We start from the raw sequence: 21,683 nt of genomic DNA, 5'->3' as shown, positions 1-21,683 counted from the left end.
ATAAAGACACATATATCAAATATTTGCACGCGTAAACAAGGTTGTTTTTATGAATACATAATAGTTTAATCCGGATACATCTGTCTTCATGAATTGCCAATCCATCTTGCTAGGACATCAGTTGACGTCAAAGAAATGACTTGTCTTCCGTTCAAGCAACAATTGACTTATTATAGCTAATTGTCATCTTCGTCATAAAATTCAGACCTTTTTTCATACGCATAAACCTGCAATATAATGAATATGCTTTGTAAATAAAGCCGAATTAGCGGGTGGAGGTGCTTAAGTACCAACACCAATAAAAATGATGAAGTCAACTCATAAAAAAATACATAAAAGCCTTCGCATTTGAATCCCTATGAAAACTATAGTATACTGATATCGCAAACCTATACAACTGAGAAGACTCTTTAATAATTTATAATCGGCCTGCTGACGTCATTAAGGCAACAAAAATCTGATGCTAGTTTTGTTTTATGTATACTCTTAATTCGTGAACTACAATTAAATCTAAATTAGCTCAGAAGGTACCATTACCCTCTGCCCTCTTAAATATTTGTCTGCTTCATCACTTGACAACCCTGTGATAGCCAAATTTATTCAAATTACCAAAAAAATAACTTTAATTTAAACGTGCATCTTTTTTTTCATTTTTATTTTAATGGATTATGAGGAACTTGATGCTGCAAACTTATTTGTGGAGTTTTTGTTCTGCATTAAATTTGTCCCCAATGAAATTAATTATAGTTAAATCAGTTAATTAATTCGATGTTGTTAACATATTCGAACTTAAGAGTAAGTTTAAGAGTGCATGCGTTTTACTTTCGGTTTGAAAGTGCAACGTACTGTCGTAATTCTGCTACAGACAAACCTTTCTTTAAATGCCGAAATTTCATACGAGGTTTGTTGATGGGCATACAATTATTCTCTTTATTTGAATGCATGTATCCATTTAGCATTCTGAAAATACAGAAATGTAAGAAAAATGCTGCATAACATGACAAATGCAAATGTGTGATACAGCGAATGTTTGTTCCCACTATCAAATATGCAGCCCAACGAATGTGTGTTTACGTAGAACTCCAGATAAGAATCATGCAAAATGTGATTAATGGGTGAAAAACTTACATATTTTTATTTTTGATATTTTGTTTGAAGTGCCACAGTAAACAGAAATTAACTTTCCGTTTTTCAGATAACCCGTACTGTGAGGAGATAAACATTATATAAAATGCACAGTAGATTTCAAAATAAAGGGAGATAACTCTGTAAGTGACACTCAAATACAATAGAATCTATTAGATTTTCAATATTGATTATCTCCTAAGAGCAGGCAGGTTTGAATGAATAATTACACATTTCAAAATATAGACCCATATATCAACACAATATCAAAAATAAAAATATGTAGCCTTTTTTTAGGTGTATCACATTTTACAGAATTTACATGATTCTTACAAAGACTGCTACTTAATTACTAGTTGGGAACTATATCTGATCATAATCGCAGGAAGAGTTTGCATCTATATTTCGTTCTCAATGGAGTTCATATTACAAAATTTACAAATACGATTGACTCTTTCTATATTTGCATAACGACCAACTTCTAAGTATCAAAATCATAATTCAGATATGGTTCAAATTCAAAACAATATTTGTAAGACATATATAGACAGAGTTTTTCGCTATCAGCAATATTAGCACTCCAAGTTTGATAATATTGGTCTACAATACGACACTTGAAGTACTCATAAGAAGAGCTTGTCGTTTTCGAAATAGCCTGAAATTTGTCGTCCATAAACAGCGGTTAGTGAGATAGATAATTGATTCGCTACACTCTGTGGATCGATCTTGCTTTAGCTAAAACAGTCTAAAGGTTGTCCGTTAAAGACTGAAATAATGAAAGGGCAGCCAAGGCAAAAGCAAATTCAATAGCCGAAACTGAGGAACAGAAACAATAGGCACATACGAGTTATAAAGACTCGAAGCTGGGACCAAAACTTCATGGCAGGCGAGTATTTTCAATTCCATTTTAATTGTACTTTAATCAAGCAGTAGCGGATCCAGAGGGGGCGGGGTTTGGCACCTCCTTTTTATTGGCCAAATTGTCTTTTTCATGTGTATAATTGACAAAAAATTGCAAAGGTTTGTTTTTAAGATAAAGTGTATAATTATTCATTCAAATCGGAAGTATTCCAAGATCATTTACTAACTTATCTCCCTACAATATAGCGAGGATGGATACGGTTAATATATCAAGGAAACAAAAACCCCACCGGGATGGAAAATATCAACTCATGGCCACCCATGGATCCTCAATGAACGACGAGGAAACCCTCATGCCACGGGGCAGGTTGCAGCAGACCGAAAAACAAGATTATACACACGTACAGCGAAATAGTTGCCCAAATATACTCCAGTAAACTGAAAGTGAAAAGAAAACAATTTATTAAACAACTCCTTACAGACTGTTTACAAAAAGTGTGATAGACATACAAACAGACAGATGGACACGGACAAATGGATTGCATACTCTTCATGTACAAAACGATTTAAATCAGCGTTTATAAACAAATGGTGCATATTACATGCCGACACATAACATTTAGCAAAACTTAAACTTTTGTGAAAAGTTGGTCCCCTGATCACCCTTAATAACTTAAGGCAAGGACATACAGGCAAAGTAGGCGCGACTTTTTGTGATCCGTTCATATGATTTTGTTATTAGGTCTTAAAGTATAAATACATTTGGAATCAATCATGCTATTTTTGTACTGATCAAAGCACGGCTTTTATCAAATTGACGAATAAGCAAAGAAAGAGTTCAAAACGAGGAAGAAACATTCTTTCATAAATGCCAAGACAACCTATATCATACGAGGCACCAAGGTTCACCGCACACCGTTATTCTTGGGGTGATAATTCAATTGGAATTCCCCGAAACAGAGTTGTGGCTGACCGCAAAACAATGAGTTGTGGGCGATGGTTTATGCCCTGGAAATTAATCAATCATGGGATGAAACTAGTCGCAAACAAGGCCAGTTCTGTTTCCATTCATGATTTGAGCATTACTGAAGGTCATGAAGATATAAGACACGCATGGCAATGACCACTTTGTTATGAGAGTTACTTCCCGGTATTTTCATCAGTTGTCACGGTGAACAAGAAGTTTGACTCTTTAAACATTGTTGATGAATGTTGCGGTCAGATAGTACCATGGCGGACTACAACTAAGCCATGTTTTGTTAGTTGTTTTTAAATGTCACATGACATGCAGAAAGCTTCTATCACAGTCATGTGATTCTTGATGTGAAAGACGACCTGGCGGGATAAACAAACGTGAGAATGACTAAGTTTGAATATTACAAATATCATGGAAAACAAGTGTAATTAAGACATCCATCTCGTCGTAGTGTATGATGCATCATGGTGACTAGTTATTTGGGATCATCCTGTTTTGTATAACAAAGTGACTCTATATTGTCTATTATTTCCGATGATAAACCATTTTGAATGGATTACATACATTTGTATTCCGTTGGAAGTGTTAACTTACTAAGTAACTACGTGTATTTAGTCTTTAACATGTGGAGTTCGAAAGTTGAATGGTCCTTTTCTGAATGCACATGGAAGACTTGTTGTGCAACCAGAGTACAGTTAATGAACTTGTCCGACTTGGGTCCGCGATCATCAGCTCTAATGACTTTTTAAAGAAGAATCCAGCACGACCTACAAGTTCAGGAATAGGGCTAAAAATAACAATTAGCTTTTTCATTTTATCTAAATTTTTGAAAGACGGAGTTCATGGTTTTGATAAAGTTAAGAAAATAAAAGGGCAGTGCTTTTGACAGGAGTTAGTCTGTATGGTGTACATCTCTTTTGAATGTTTACTGTTTAATTTAAAAAAAAAAACGAGAATCGAACAGAATTGTCTTTATTTTTTTAAATCCAGTGAGGTCAATGCCATGCTGCAAGGTCATTCGCTAAATTGATTGTTGACATCTTGCAGGCACTGTATTATGTTGTCCGTTCATTGTCTTGCATAACAATTTAATTATTGTTTTGTATGGTATCAACATTCATATTTCTAGTCGATTCTGCAAAAAGGTAATCGTGTATACATGTCCTGGAAAAGTGAGTCCATGTAATAAGTGTCCGGTTAGTGTGACTTTTACCTTGGCAATCACTATACTGCAAGCTTGTACATAAAAAATAAAAGTTTTTTTTATCTTCAAACCACCCATAAAATGAATTATGGTCTTCTGGCCCCAGCAATGATCATATTTCTCTATATGTATGAACTGTGCCGGTTTAATCTGTCATATTGAACAGCGTCAGTCGTAAGACTCACGCGCACAATGAAGAATATGCAGAAATATTTTATTGGTTTTTCTTTATTTTCGTATTTACACATTTTTCATAGTTGTCACATTTTTACTTTTATGTCGTTATTTTACAAGTAAATGATAGAGTATCATCATAATTACATGTAATTTTAAACAAGTATTTCGGTGTTTATTTGCTTTTGTTTGTTTTAAAGATGATTGTGTTTATTATTTTAGATAAATGCAAAAGACATAGATACAAAAATTCGGTCAAGTTCCGAGGCACTACAGCAATCAATAAGAACCTCAGAACCTCACGATAGTTTAACTACCATTATAGGTTGACTAGGTACTGAGTTATTACATACGTAACCACAAAACCACATTTTTACAAATCTTGATTATTTTAAGGGTTGGTAAGTAAATAATAGTACAGAACCGTCAAGGAGGTCGTGTCATGGGTGTTCGGTACACTGTATGCATTCGTTCAAAATGATAAAATAGATACAACATTTTGTTATTTTATTGCATTTATGAAAATATGTTCATAATTTGACAATTGTTCTTTGTGTGCACTGTGCGTGATGTTTCGCACTTAATTTATATAAATTCAACCGTATGATTATTTATCATAGTGGTGACACTCGCTGTAAAGATGTCTACTATTGTTTTCTTTGATGTCTGCTAATTTGCATATTCATTAGGCTTAGATGGTTAAAGTGTCCTTAGGTGCAGTTTAAATTAGGATCGTCTTAATTTATTCGTTTTTACTATCTCTTTTATTCTTTAAATAAACTTTGTTATAACAAAACCAAAAAACATAAAACAAAATTAAAAAACCTATAAAAAAACGTGTTTGTTTAGTAATTCTTTATCTTTGACTATTAACTACTATTTACTATTCAATGCATACATCGTTCCTCCAAACTATTTTGGAAACCAGGCGCGTAGCTGAGGCCAAATTGAAGTGTAGGCAAAATTACGGCAGGGGGTCTGGGGGCCGCTTAAGGCCCCCAGCAGGTCCAGGGCGGAGCCCTGAAAGGGGGTCCAGGGGGCGAAGGCCCCCCATCCGAAGCTCCGCGGAGATAGCGTTTTAGAGCATCATTTATGTCTCTCCTGGATGTATTTTATCTCAAAAAAAATATTGGCAAAATTAAGTGCAGGCAAAAGCTTTTTTTGTCTAACGGGAGCTACGCGCCTGGAATCGAAATGTTCTCAATGTGGACCTAGGAAATGGGAGGTATTCATGATCGGTTGGGTTTGGGACACGCTACATTCATCAGTTCCATCCTATAAAAAAATTAATAGAAACAAATTAGGTCACTGTTGTCCAAACAGAACTGCCACTGGCGTTAATTTTTTTTTTTTGGAGCTTTGTTCAGTTGGATCCTTACCGTAATTATTTTTGTTCTGTTTCCTACACAAGAATCTGGTACCATATTTAAGGTTAATTAAGGATTTTATACAATGATTAAATACAAGGCTTGCATGTCACTAGATGTTTTACGAGAACTCGTCATGATAACTAAAACGACTTTAAGAGTGCTGCTATTATAAAGATCTGCTTTACCCTTGGTCGTTATTTCACGGAACTTTGAAACAATCTCGTGTGCAGTTGCTTCGCTAAAAAGCTTATAATCTAGTGAGATAGTAAAAAAAATAGATTGACTTGAACAAATAGGTTGTATTTGTTTGTTTTTCCCTCAAATCGCACATGCTTCGTAAAGTTTGCTTGTTTGTTTGTTGGGGCTTAACGTCCGAGCAGCAATATTTCAGCTATATTCAGACGATGCTTCGTAAAGGACTAAATATTATTTCGGTACATAATTTGTTTGGATTCGAAGTATAGTTATTTTCCAGATGTGTCAAACGTAATTGTATAATTTGGCCACCAGATTTTCTAGGGAAGCGACTGCACAATGTCGACCCGAAGAAAACAAGACAAATTATTCGATGAAGTGGGTCAACGTTTCGATTTCCCCCAAAGCTCATGAAAAACACGCTCGTCATCAACAAGAGGCGTTTTTTTTTGCGTTTTCAGTTAGCATGTTTAATTTATGTAGGGAAATTCCCTGCGAGGTACGCGAATAATGTTTTATCATCGTATACGTCTAATGCATGTTTGTTGTTTTGGCATGACAGTAAAATTCTACCTTGATTTATGATTACGATCATTCAGATGGTTTTTCCTATTCGTACGTGCAACTGCATATCTCCCAACATAATCAGACTAAATACACCTTTATACATACATGCAATGGTGTAATGACATAGAGATTTTATTGCCCATTACATGTTCAATCGTCTGCTAACTACCTGCATGAGACTGACGTCACTAAATCAGCTGACCAACCGCCTGAATGAAGTTGCAGAGCCTCAGGACATGTCATGTGATCCCATGATGTCACGGGCGACGGATGATTGACACAGATACTGTCATGAATATTCAAATTCATGCGATGACGTATTGTTTACAACTAGAAAAAAACAATTCTGAAGACAACAGTAATTTTTTTTTATCCATCATCTTTTAGAGTTTTATAACGGTAGTAGTCTTCGTAAGAATCATTCAAATCCTGTAATAAGTGAAAAAAAAAGACCACACATTTTCATTTTTTTATTTTGTTGTTTTATGGCTCTACATGATGAAATGAATAAACTATCTGGTCTTAGGAGATAATTCACATCGAAATTCCAACAGTTTCATTTGTTTTTCAGTCTCAATTACATGGTAATCTCCCTTAATTATTCATTCTTCAATGCATTATATAAAATTCATATCTCCTATAAAGGAGGGTTGGTTATATGAAAAGCCACATTTTAATTTCTGTTTACTTTAACATTTTAAACAAAATTAAAATAAAACAATATGTAGGCTTTCCGTTGTATCACATTTTGCATGATTTTTAGCTAGAGTGCTTAAAATTACAATTGTACGCGTCACGTTCATCACGTTTCATACATGTGCCTCACGGATTAAAATTCTTAAATTTCCGAAAATACATTGTACATTGAAAGTAAATATGGAGCAATTGTTCGCATGATAGAAAATGTTTGAAGTCAGGAAAATATACATGACGGTTAATACTAATAAACGGCGAATATTGGATTTTTGCGTTGGGTGTGAGCCTAATGTGCACCAAATTCTTGTAATCTGGTATATCTGGTTAACGGCAAATTTCGAGTCCCAATCCCGTATGATAAATAATTTTCTGCATAATATATCACCTCCCTACAAGCCGAAAATGCCGATTTTGGATCAGAAATTCAGTCAAACCGAAATAAAAAGAAAACAAAAAGTATTTATATTGATATAAAATAGAATACACAAACAAAAGCCTAAAATTATGGCAAAAATCTTCGAAAATATTTTATGATATATGATATATGATGTCTTTCCAGGGAAGGACTAAAGAAAAAAGACAAGCCTTCGCAAATACCCCACAGCAACCAAACAATCAAGTTCAGGAAGTGAAAGGATCTAAGCCTAATCTGTATACACGATAATTCAGTGAAGATTGAAACTTCCATTTCCAAAGTCATAGAGTTCTATTTAACTTTCCAATTTCAGCTGCATTATTCCCAACCTTACCATAAACAAGACAGTTGCGGGAGATCAGCTTTCTAAGGAGCCATTGTCAATGACATTTTCAAGGGCTTAAAATATTGAAAGCATATCTACTAAGATAGAGTACCTATTTCGTCTTGGGGCATACACGCATTGGAAATAATCATATCCGATTTATATAGAATATTAAATAATATCTTTTCTTCTCGTAATTAAAGCTTGCCATATTAAAATGCTTTTGTTGCTGCATATCACTGCAATTTACGACTGCAACCATGTGCAGCAGGGAACAGATGCATTAAAAGCGTCAAACATCAAAGAATAATCATGATGTAGTTATAATCTTTGAAAAGAAATCTTTTTGAATTTTAGAAGAATTTACAATTATCAACTACTTAGAGGGATGAAACGTAATTTTGAAAGAAATACAATTTCTTTGTATCTAATCTGCTTGCAACGTTTGGGTTGTTTTTTTTTTCCTTTCGGATATACATGGCATGCCATTATTAATTCATGAAGATAAATTCAAGTAATATTATTGTATTTTCTATCACTAGCCTTGAATCTGCAGCTAATTCGAGAAACAAACAAAAATCCTGCATTGAAATTTATCAAATTTTTAAGAAATTTGCATTTGAAGTTTCTCTAAATGTTGCACATGCAAGAGTCATCTTTTCTTAATCTTGTTTCAGTGTGGCTGGATATGTTGAAGACAACATTTGAATTCACACGAATTTTAAACCTGACCTGGATACGGATTAAAATAAGATCAGAGGAAAACAGACAGACACTACAATTTCTGTGACCCTTTTGTGCTAACTTTGAGATAGTCGTTGAGCATGCGTGGACCACGCTCGGTATACGCTTCCGCGAGAAAAAGCCCCGTGCAGGTTCGGGTGTCAAAAGAATAGGCCTGCAGCAGCGCTAAGCTTGTCGTAACAGGCGACTAAATAGTGCTCAGAAACCTAGCCGGGAGCTAGGCGCTCTACCCACAGAGCAACTGGGATGTGTGCCCCAGGTGGTGGAGTGGGGTATCCTGGCTTGTTACATGCCGGTATTGTCAGGCTATAGTACGGAAAACCTGACCGCAAACCATATTGGTGCACCGTGTTGGGAAAGATGCCACGTTCCTCGCACGTTAAAGAACCCTGCTGTGGTATTCGATAGGAGTAGGAACCTTTGCGCTCCGCCACAGGAGGCTGAATTGCCCGACCTTACCCATCCTTCCCTTTTTCTAGTGGCAATCAAAATTTGTCGACCCTACTATCCTTGTGTCCCATCCCATTTTTCATTTCATTATCATTTCATATTCATTTTATCATCCATTTCATGTTCATCGTCTGAATATAGCTGAAATATTGCTGCTCGGACGTTAAACCCCAACAATCAATCAATCCATCAATCCGCGAGAAAAATTATTTTGTTCTACTGAAGCCCTACCTCGCGGAAGTGTTTATTGAGCATGCTCATCAACTTACCACAAAAGGGTCTATAAGCAAATAAACCAAGACTTTTTACAAGATTTAAGTCATCACAACACAAGTTTTATGGTTGTCATCATGAATTCGTGGATAGTTACGGTGCATCTATCTGCACAATCCGCATTTACCGCGTACGTGGCATTTTACAAGCAACTCGTTTGGTTTTGTAGAAAAGCAGAGGACGCTTACCTTACCAGTGCATCTTTTACATGCTTCAATTTAATTTTTAATGGAGTCAGTGTTGCTCATTTACTTCTGTTTCTCCTATGTATTATTTTGGTTCTTTTATTTTCTTTGTTGTGTGTCCATTTACGAATCCTGTTTCCTGTAATTTTCATTTTCCTGTCTAGTCTTTACCCTTGGAATATACATGTATTCTTTGGAATATTCAGCTCGAATCTTGATTTCCTTGTCCTTGTATTTACACTTTCTAAACAATCAAGAAATACGTTTATACTTTTGATATTTTCCCTGGGATATTTATAAAAAAAAATCTTCAAAGGAAAATAATTGGATCAAACAAATTTACGTGTTTACCATTTCATGGCATTTGACGCTACAATGACATTTCCTCCATTTAATCTGAAATAAAACTTTATTCATGAATACTCGTAAACGAATCTTATTTTTTCAATCTTAAATATAATTATCAAAAAAGACAAGAGAACCGAAAAGTTTTAAGTATTGGTCAAATACAATACAGTCGTGATCTCATTAACGTCGTCTCGTGCAAGTGCAAATGACACTCGTTTTGTTGATTTATTGTTCATTAAATGCACATCCATTATGGCTTTATTTGTAGTCTTGAATTAAACCAAACTACATAATTATTTTGATCTTTACACTTAGTTAAAACTACCTGTTCATTTGATACAGATATTAATTTTGGTCATGGCATATAAAAGTTAAACAAACTCCCCGACGCTGGTTAAATTTGTAACAAAACCATATTAGCAATTCTAGTGAAATCATCAAAAAATGGCGTCGAACTACAAAACAAAAATATTTGTCTTTTTTAAGAGCTGGTAACTCCTACGAATCTTGTTGAAGTCACGAAGACCTAATAATATTACATTCTATCACTGCATGGAAAGAATCCCCAAACGGGTATTGAGCGGAAAGCCCGCAGATACAGCTCTTCCGTCGATACCGCCAGATCAAAACTGCACATTTTATGCTGTTGGGTAAACGTAGGATATATATATATAGATAGATAGATATATATAAATAACAAAGCAAAAACACCTCAAAAACACAAAAAAAAAGAGAGAAAGAAAAGAAAGAAAATGTAACCGTATTTTAATTTCTTCAAATGATTTCTTCCTCTACTTATTCAAAAAGATATAAATGTACCTCTCACATTCACTAATAAGACTCAATTATCTCTATCAGGAGCAATATTAGTAGACCAGTCAATATAGTTACAAACACAACATGCTGTAGTGGTCAACCTTTGATGACATTATATAAGGTATTTAATTGAAAACGCTTTATATCAATGAAGCTAGAGAGACTCTATGGGGTATTTAATTGAAAACTCTTTATATCAATGAAGCTAGAGAGACTCTATGGGGTATTTAATTGAAAACTCTGTATATCAAAGAAGCTAGAGAGACTCCATGGGGTATTTAATTGAAAACTCTTTATATCAAAGAAGCTAGAGAGACTCTTTTTGCAAAACTTTGCTGATGAAAACAGACACTTGAAAATCTTTCTCTTATGAACGATGATATCATCTGTGAACAAATTCACGTTTCATGAAATATTTGAAAATTTCCGCCTGTTTATCAAATATTCAAACCGTTTTTCAATGCCTTAGTAAGCCTTCCTGTATATTAACATTTTCTTCCTGGTTTTAAATTATGTAACCGTTAAGTGTGCCATTAAACCAGGGTCTGGTCCAGGATTTTAGATTAGGGTTTTTTTTAGGTTAAACTTTTGAAATATTCTTCCAGAGTGGGTGCAATGTAGATATTTTTGGTGGTAAAATTAGCGAGAAATTTCAACCTAAAAGCGGTTAAATTTACCTCTGACAACCCATGCTTTGCAAATTTCAGGGGGGGGCGCACGCCCGCCACGCCCCCGCCTGAATCCGCCCCTGCATTAAATCGCCGTGAAGAGTTAGTCGCACAAAACGTCTAGTGAAGTCTCACTAACTTTTATTTAAGTTATGATTTCTTAGTGTCATCGTCAAAACTCAATGTTCAAAAATCTGTCTTGTTAAAAAGTGCACTTTTATTTCAATGAAACATTTATCCAGAATGTTCAGTCATTTAATTGTACATAATATAATTGATTATTACTCTTATTGTATGTCTGTACGTGTGTGTGTGTGTTTTGAATCATAAATGTTTGTTATTGATTTGCTTTTCGCTATATTGGCATTGTTTAATTCTTTTGAACTTTAAACGATTGTTACAATTATATTTCAAATCAAGACGCAGTACAATTCTAATTGTGATGCATATGAAATTACCTCAAGGCAACGCAAACACAAATTAAAAATTACTACTTGAATATCTGAACAACTTAGAATATTCTAAAAATCACTCAATTAGTAAGACATGGTCACACTTAAAATTAAATTTTGTGCATGTTCAGCTGCACGCGACGCCGTAAAACCAAGACATACGATACCCTGTCACCACAAAGTAAATTATCAGTGTGCTACTAGAGTTTGACACCTCTTTTTGTCGCAACCATTATCATGGAAATGCACAATGTGTCGTAGAAATGACAATTTTTATTATATTGATAACGGAAAATTTTAATTTGACACTGAGAGTTTTGTTATCCACGATGGCCTGGCTATTAGTTTGTTCAAGAATGACTTATGCGGACAGTTCAATCGATTTAAAGTAAAAACGATAATGTTACCACAAAGACAAAAGTTACTATAACGTACAGAACACAAACAAACAAAACACCAAAAACAAACATACATAACACAACATAACAACACGAGTACTAAAACAAGTTTACACATAGAAGTATGGAGTTAATCAGCAAATTTAATTATAACTTCTAAATATAATGTGAATTTTTATATCGCTAGAATATGCTATTTATCACAGTATTATAAATAAGAAAACTTCCGACACATTTTTTTTCTAAACTTAAATATATCATTAATTATTCCTTTCTTGGCGGTAGTACAATTTGCATTATTGTTATGTCTATTACAACATCGCCTGTACTAAGTCAAGCACGCTAGACCACTCGGTCAAAAGATAAAGCGACCCAACCTTTAATCAATGTTCAAAACCTAACAAAAGGTACATTCAAATTTTATTTCAACAGTGCTAAACGTGTTAAGTAAATTCCCTCTCATAATATATTTAAGGGAAAATTTACAAAGGTTTCTCAGGAACTCAAACTATATATAAATTTTGCCATGTGAATCATCAATATGAATGTAAACGAAAAATACAATCAAAGGGGAGTAACTCGGGTACGACTAGAAGCACATATAGACCAACATCATATTTGATTAGTGTAAAAACCAGTAAACTTAATAACTAACGAGTCATAATGATACTGCGCAAAAAAATATACAAATATGAGTCTAAAAGATTGTACAACGATACCGATAAAGATGTTATATGAGAATATAAACGAGCAAAATTTTTAGTCAACTTTTGATCTTGTTCATTGCTAGGCATACACTGAATGTGTAAGGGTGGTAATTAGCGTGAACACAACTCACTGCATCAAGTGAATACCCGTGACGTACAAAAAATTATTATCGAAAGTATAAATTAAAATCCAAATTTGAAATGATCTTGAACTTTGTGAAAAAATCAACTAGAAATATAAACAAACACTGTAAAGAAGATAAACTGGACAAGCATGGAAGAACTCAATGTTTTTATTTATTCCGTGTTGATGTAAGATACGGAGTTCTTTTATCCAAAACCCCTCCTGATTCAACCGCTGTGGATCGCTCCAGATCGAATATTGTTCCAAGATTAGGATTTGCACTTTGTTAAAATCCTCGAGATCGTGGTTTGGTATTCTTAAATTTTGACTTATTGGAAGTCATGGCTTTTTCGTAAGGTCGCTCCTGTGTCCATTTAAACGTTAGTGAAAAAGTTGTTTGGATTCGCCAACATATTGGAGGTCACAGACGGGACAGCGAAGTAAATAAATCACATTTGCACTCTTGCAGTGTACGTAACAAAATATTTTGTAACGTTTCCCCGTTAAATATAGTTATATAGAGCTAGTAAATATATAGAGCTAGTAAATATATCAACCATTGTTCCATCTTCTTTTAATTTTTTCTGTCCTATTTTTGCGTGATTTCTTGATAAATTTTCAAGAAATCTAAATTTTGAAATTTTATTTCATTAGTTTATTATATTTTATTTTTAAACGAAATCTTGTCAGATGAAACCTTACTCAAAACCATTTGCCAATAAGCTTCCGGCAATACAAAACACTTCTAATTGCGTCTTAAGATTCTGAGCAACATACATTATTTTAGATAAAGCCTCCATCTGTGATTCTATTTTGTGCATGCTATGTTACATGCGACACAATCGAACCACGAATCGAGATGTCCTGTCACCGTCAGTCGTAATTGGTTCTTTCTTTTTGCTACTACAACCCTATGGATCAAAACTACTGTTAAGGGAAATGCAGGAGGTTTTGCAGAAATCACAAATTAATCCTCATTGTAACGAGAAAAAATATTAAGATGTTTAAACCGCAGCGTGGCCGTGGGTTTTGGCAAGAAAACATAATTGGACTTTACTAAGAATACATGAGTTTGTAACAGAACACCTATTCCTGGGTAAAGAGTACATGTTAGAAAAATACAGATGTGAAATTGAAAACCTTTTTATTGATTTAATAATTTCATTTTCAGAAAGAACAACTATTAAACGAACAATGTGCAAATTTTAGCGATTCAGCCTGAAATAATAAAAAAATATACAAATTTACGGAAAGACAACAAAACATTAGTTTTAATCTACGTTTCAGCACTGCCTTCTGTTCCAAAATATTCACCTTTACAAATGAATGATATTTATGTATTAATTCAAAAGACAAAACTATTGTATGATTAATACCAAAGCATTGAAAAAAGGTTATACAAAAAGAGGTTAATAAAACAAATGTAGCATCAAAATGATCACCAACTTTTGGGGGTTACAAAACAGTTTTACAAAGGCTTGTCTTCCAACTACCCTACATCAATTATCATCTAATAGGTAAGTAACATTTAATGTTAAAATAAAACAATAGGTAAGTGATTCAAGTTGTTTCCGGTCTGAAATTGATAATTTTACTTATACAAATTTTATTTCAGATTCAGTTTGGTAACGTAAATTACAACTAATTTGTCACCTAGATTACAATTTAACAATCTCATGATAATGTCACTTTCCAAAATAAAAATGAATCTTAGTGAAACTATACGAAAGTATGACAACAAATATATGAAAAAAAAATCATTACAGACAATATTCAAATGTTGTTGATAATTCTAGACTGCAATGTAACCATAACTTGACCAGAAATTTTGTGGAAAGATTTTTTAATCTTTAAGAAAAACGTCTCTCTTATTCTTGTCAATTTGATTTGATAGTACTAGGTATAAATAAAATGTTGTAGAATAAAAATTGAAAAGGAATTGACGTCTCACCAATAGTTTGTTTGAGAAACATCGGTAACGTAGATTACTAAATTCCATCAAAGTTCGTAATTGAATATAAGTTCTTACATCTTTGGTTAATTTTCATTCAGTTTTGAACATTGATTATCAAATTACAAATGCTTAAAGTTTGACTTAAATACACTAGTCTTGTTTTTTTTCTTCAGTTATTTCATTGTTTTCAGTATTTTCTCTTTGTCGTCTACATCAATTTTGAAACTTCGACCACTTCTTCCCACAGCAATTGGTTCTTTAATTTCATATAGAATATCCTTTCTTTTCATGTTTAGAAAAAGGCCTTGGTAAAGGCCATATAAACATAGATTTTGAATCATGAATCGTTCTTGTATGTCGTAGAGTGTTAATTTCAAGTTCGTCATCTGAATCGATTGTTTCTACTTTACCGATTTCCCATTCGCCATCATACTTAGCCGCAACCCAATCTCCTTCAACAATTTCCATCTGCGACTCGTCGGAAGAGACCGAATCCTCCAGAACCTCATTATCCTCTATTATCGTCGTTTCAGGTTCATCCACATGCTGGTGTTCCTCTTGTGCAATTGTCTGATCGATTTCCAGGTTGTGCTCAACATTTCTCATAGTTCTTACTATGACCCCTTCACTGTAATCATGTAAAGTTTCTACAATACAGTGTTTGCAATAGCATGATGTTATGCATGTTTTGACCCTTCCTCTAGAAACTGATACAGGTGTACCTGCATCGTTCCCTTTCAAAGCTATCAGTGACTTTTGCTGTCGTCGACCTCCTGTATACACAGATCAATTTCTTGTGAAGACATGAAGCGATATGGTGCATTTACATGCAACGGACCAACTTTTTCAAAGTAATCTTAAGCATTTTGGATTGTGATCTTTCCTTGTCTGGCGGCTAAGTCGGCTTTCCTCTTAGACGTGCCCCCTATGCCATTACAGGGCCTTTCCCGTGCCTGTTTCAAAGTAATTCCAGATTGCCGGGACACCTAAAAGATTTTCATGATTCGATACGACATAGAAAGCAGACTATGTTCGGTATTGAGAACTTGAAGAATCCAATAGTGTACCATTTTGCTATCTGTAACCGCTGTTTTCACAATATTTTTGATGAAAGAATAACTCCAAAATTATGTCCTAGATCGTCAGAACATATACAAAGTTTTTGTGTTTCAAAGTGTTAGAGTTTTCTTTATAATAAGCTACCACCTGATGCAATGTTACTGCGGTACCGTTCCAGTATGCACTTTGTACCTCATCGACTGAACTACACACACAATTTTCAGCAAAATCCATCTGGACAATGCTATGGCCCTCTGGTAGATTTTACTATAAGAGTGCTGATTGCGGAATACTGAGATTTGACTCTGTACATGTTCAGCAAATTCGCAAATCTGTTTATTCATTATTGAATTCAAGTTATCTTTCTTGATCGTTTGGTCAACTATGACTGTTTTCTTCTTCCCATCAGGCATTTCTACCTTTTTCCACTGACTGTATACGATTTCATCTACTATTGTGCTGAGAAAATTGTTGGCAGGAGTAGTGCTAAGTTTTCGTATGAATTCATCCGGGGTTCAACGATACTGTCGCACCCGCTTTTTTCATCGATTTTAGCGCAAGTGCCATATTCTGTTGTTTCTGACAAAGGCACTTATTGCTACTGAGGTACCTAGTAAGTCCTATGTGCTTTGGTTGCATTGTGCAAAAGCGAGAAAATGATACTTTACTTGCTGTTTCCGTCTTATATTTAAGATGCAAAAAACGCCATATCATCATTAAGGATTCTTTTCTGTGCGTGCCCATCTGCCGTTTTTGGTTTGTCGTTTTTGCCTGGCGTTTCCCTGCTATTGTCATCTCTTTTCAAGAACCTTGATATATCTTTCACGTTGAATACGGTTCCTAGTCCTCTATTGTACTTTTGCCCAATCTTTTATCCGCTTCTTAACGAGACGGCTTCTTCTAATTCCTGTACTTTTACTAAGCATTTTTGTGAGCTTATACACTTTCAGTTTGTTGCTGGATACTATACTCGTGACAATGGTTTTCCCTTGTTGGTCACTTTTGTTATAAACATACTCTATTTCATCTGTTAGTACATTTACCAAGACAAGTTTGTCCGTCACAATTTTTGCGATTTTTCTAGGTGACACGCCTTCGTCTCTTAGCTCTAGAAACGCTCTTTTCCAGGGAGGGAGTTTATCTTTTGAGCTGTTTGATGAGCTCGGGCCTTCTTTTTCATCTCCTGTTTGTTTATTTTGTTTGATGGAATTTTATGTTGTCCAGTTTTCTTTAAACGTCTCTGGTACCGTTTTGATACCGTTTTGTACTTTCTTTGTGTGTTAATATTTTCATTTTCAAGCGTTTTATATCGCGGTTGCATTTAGCAACCTGTTTTCTGATCCGTTTTCATGTGCGATTTTTAGGGTTTTGACATGGTAGTCTCACTACCAGTGGAGTTGAAATTATATCTGTGCTTGAGCCAACAGCTTGATCTTTTTCCTCTAAATTTGATCCAGCTTGCTCGGTCGACTGGCTTTGTTCGATTGTCGATTGCCTTTTTCTTTCTCTGTGCTTACGCACAAGTTTTTTTCCTTCTCTTCTCCTGATCCTTTTTTTTTTATCTTTCCGCTATATGTACATAATACTATCTTGTCCGTTTTCTCTCTTTTTCTAGATATGATTCGCATTGTTCTTGTTTTTTTCGCTCTCTATAGGCTTTATGTTTTTCTGATTTACTCATAGGCATTCTACATAAGATAGAAGTCAAATTGTAATCTACGTTACTTTATATAGTAAGCTACGTTACCGTATATTGTAGGCTTTCAATCGATATGATAAGATAGTCATAAATGTGATATTTGTAATAAAAGATAAGGATACTATCAGTCAGGAAGGACAAACTAAACAGGCAATAAATATTGTTCAAATAATAAGTAAAATCCATGTTTCATTGCTTTCAGTTGTACAATATGTAATATACGTTACCTTCACAAAATCTACAAGTTCTGGTATGTTTGGATGAAAAATAGTTGTAATTTTTGTTGTTCTTGATTTTTTTGATATTGTTTTCTATTATTCATATACGTTTCATTTCGTAGTGTATGTATTTATGAAGTTACCCGTGCATAATTAAATGTAAAAAGCGACAAGTAGTTTAATTTCTTAACATGACCTCTAGAGATTAAGATCTTTTCCAAAGCGTTTTTTCTTTTTTACCCCAGTTGCCAGGTAAGTAGTTATACAAACAAATATATCTTCAACTAGTTTTACCTTCTGTTTCACCTGTTTGGTCCACCAGGGGCGATTTCTATGGGTTTATTGATGCAGTATCTATTTGAATTTTGATGCCCTTGTAAGTTTTCAAAATTTCGGAAATGACGTAAAAAACATAAAAGCTATAACATAGACGGTGTCACAACGTTTCTGTTTCGCATTTCCAACAAAATTGACGTAGCTATTTATCACTACTTAACTGTAACAATAAAACCGGAACTTACATAACAGAACGTATATTACACAATTGGATTCCAAGATGATTTCACTCAAGATAATGTTTTTTTTTTTTTTTTTTTTTAAAGCATTTTGGGGTGATTCAGACCAGTCTGATAGCAAGACTATTTTAATTGATCGTTATATAGGCCGTGGGATAAAGTTCCGCGAGATTAGACAGAACGTAGATTACATTCTTAAAAACTACTTGATTTAATTTTGCATAGCGTGTCTTACTTTTGACTACATAGAAACTGCATTTGTGGTTCATATTTTGTTTAAATATATGACTAGTTGCAATACTGTTTTTAAGTATTTAATGATTTGGCTTCCTCTTTCCATACTTTTGGTTTTGAGTATTTCTTGTATAAAAATAATATTTTGATGATGATCTTCCTTCATATTTGGTTTTAATGCTGCTGATGAGAAGTTACTCCTTGAAACACGTGTACAGCATATCTAAATTTACAATATATAAAACTTCTATTTTTTTGTAATTATGTTCACACCTTCTCGAAAAAACAAGAAGTAGATATTCTAGTAACTTAGTTTACCAAAATCGGACGACAAACTTTAAAGCTCAATTATGGTTACAATTTTTTCAGATAACTTATTAAAAACTTTCAGAAAACATTTAGTATTAATATAATTACATATTTCAACTTGATCGATCGTATACTGATCGATAAATTTCATATTATAATAGAGTAAAAAATGTCATCTTTAAGGACAACATGGGGATTTTCATCCAGTAGCGCATATTTTTTGATCATATACAGATGTTAAACTTACTAATAGCACCTAAAAGTTGTGTACTTGCACTGACAAATAATGATTTTTTACAAACTATTTTAATATCTTTACTCACAACTGTCGGCGACTATTGTAAATGCAAATGCGCACTTTTACGAGCAATAGGTGAGAACATTATTAAAAAGAAATAATTTAAAATCCCTATGGTAGGATAGTTACTATAAACAATAAAAAAAACCCAAACCTTACCGGGGAGTTCCCCCTTTCTCGATGAATGTCAATGCTTTCTGTGTAATTCATTTCTCTTTAGTAATTCAACTTTGAGAAAAGATACATTTGTGATATGAAGTAGGTGAAAAATTTTGAAACAAAGTGTCATGTGCCACCAACTGCCTGGTTTTGCATTGAATCCTACTTAATTTCAACTAGTCTTAACGGTAAGTTTTTGACGTACATTTTTATCATTTTTTTCAAATAAAAAAAATAGCAAAATAAATATTTCACCGATATCTCAACTGAACGACATTTCAAACATTTTAAGTGTTAATTTTCAGCTAAATATTATCGAACTGGTAAATCGAGACGCCAAAGTATTTTTTCGCTTGGTCGTGTAGTAATTTAAAAGAAGATAGTTATAAGCCAGTACAATTTAATTGGAGTTATCTCTCTTTGGATGGTGTTGGATTTTAACTATGCCCATAATCAAAATCATTTTATCAAGAAGCGTCACAATCAACATCATCAGCTGCCTTTTTTCAAGTTTAAGGTCTCAAGAACGTAAACAAATGCAATAATCTTATTTTCACGATATTTGTGTACATCTTTGTTTTGTTTTACAGCAAGTTGCAAGGGAAATACGGGTTCATCACCAAAACATTCTCAAACCTTAGTCCATGCCATGACCGGCACACTAGCACATTGCTTAAAAATAAACATCGGGAACATATCTTGCAGGTTGCACGCCAAGCGACTTCTGAGTTTCAGCACCTTCGGTGCTTTGATTTATAATTATCCTGAGTAAAACTATCGAAAGTTGTCTAGGTATCACAATAAATCTAAAGCCTCAAGTTATTTATCTCCATCCAGAAATGAATAATTTAAATAAATATTGCAATGCTTCAAGCAATAATGATATTCTCTTCGGTCAAAAGGGAAGTAACTTAGGTGCTCCTCGATAGCAAGTAACATTTAATTGCCTATGATGATTATATATCATATTTATTAAATTTATTTTCTGACCTCGCTGCATTTGACCAGATAGGTTATCAGTATTTATTACAATGACTATAGTGAGTTTGAATAGCTCACATGGAAAAATGATTTTCGAAATATTATGTTAGAACTGATAAAACATGTTAAAAACATTTTTTGCCTTTCAAAGGAACTTAGTACACGATGTATGGTAGTACGGGACAGTTCATTTGGATGTTATTATGTAGGATAGAGGATCACATTAATGTTGCATGTCACAACAAATCAATATTATACAAACATCTCAGAATGTGACGACTCTATTCACTACACTGCTCCATCGGATCAAATTGATACAGGGAAGATATATATATATATATATATAAAGATATATAAATAATATATATATATGTATATATATATATGCTAAACATTATATTGGAACAAAAAAAAAGAAAGGAAAACAGTGCAGATATAATTGTTCATATGATGTATATTTTGAGACAAATTCCAATTGAACTAAATACTAAGCTCCTATTGGGAAGTTAATACTTGTGAACTTGAATTGAAGTATCCCACTTGAACACATTTTAGTGTTACTAGCAATTTCGACGCTTAGAGGTTGAATTTGTCTGTTATCAACTTATCATTACCATCAATTAAACGTCATTGTGTCCAAATAATTCCTTTTATTTTTCTGATTTGCTTATAATTCATTTCCCTTTCAGAGCACCTGTACAACTTCCGGTTTTGTTTTGTGAGCTGACTTGTTTTCTTTATCTTCGGTTTGATATATCGGTATTTCATAGATTGTCCACGTAAACATCAGGCAGTTCATATGATATGGGTGGCACATGGTATATTGCATTCAACATATTTTTAGTGTCATGTTTATATCATATGTATGCCAAAAAGTAAACGGATTTCTTTAAACCGACAATGGTTGACTCAGAAACTGATTTTAAAGTTTCCTAAAAGAGCAACAAAATTTTGCAAAGAAAAAGTGTTGTCTACTTAAACAATGAAATTTCGATGTTTCCAATGCAAATCATTTCTCTTCGACCGTTGCAGTTAATAAAAAAAAAACAACATTCAACTTTACGCAAGGGTGCATTTGTGATATGAAATGGATGAAATATGTGCAAGCCACTGCCTGGTTTTTGCATTGGCACCCTCTTTTAATTGTATTTTATGGTATACACTGTGTATGTTAATCATATTAA

The 21,683-nt window shown here is 33.8% G+C and overlaps 1 protein-coding gene across 1 annotated transcript; it reads right to left on the bottom strand.

Moving 5' to 3' along the window:
• Positions 1 to 15,221: 15,221 nt before the first annotated feature.
• LOC148613707 (uncharacterized) lies at positions 15,222 to 18,383 on the bottom strand. The gene is made up of 2 exons (XM_088586125.1): positions 18,298 to 18,383; positions 15,222 to 17,774 (listed from the first exon to the last, which is right to left on the bottom strand). Exon 2 carries the CDS (start codon positions 15,631 to 15,633, stop codon positions 15,292 to 15,294), a length of 342 nt encoding a protein of 113 aa, XP_088442251.1. The 5' UTR covers positions 15,634 to 17,774; positions 18,298 to 18,383; the 3' UTR covers positions 15,222 to 15,291.
• Between the last annotated feature and the right edge of the window lie 3,300 nt (positions 18,384 to 21,683).

The sequence above is a fragment of the Perna viridis genome, chromosome 6, assembly GCF_037379345.1.
Source record: "Perna viridis isolate PV_CMFRI_1.1 ecotype Kerala chromosome 6, ASM3737934v1, whole genome shotgun sequence".
Classification (NCBI taxonomy): Eukaryota; Metazoa; Mollusca; class Bivalvia; order Mytilida; family Mytilidae; genus Perna; species Perna viridis.
The sequence above is the reverse complement of the archived record's forward strand: the minus strand, read 5'-3'. Positions and strand labels throughout refer to the sequence as shown.

What these genes read in the sequence shown, in the direction of transcription:
- LOC148613707 (XM_088586125.1), bottom strand. Translation starts at nt 15,633, where the DNA reads ATGAGAAATGTTGAGCACAACCTGGAAATCGATCAGACAATTGCACAA.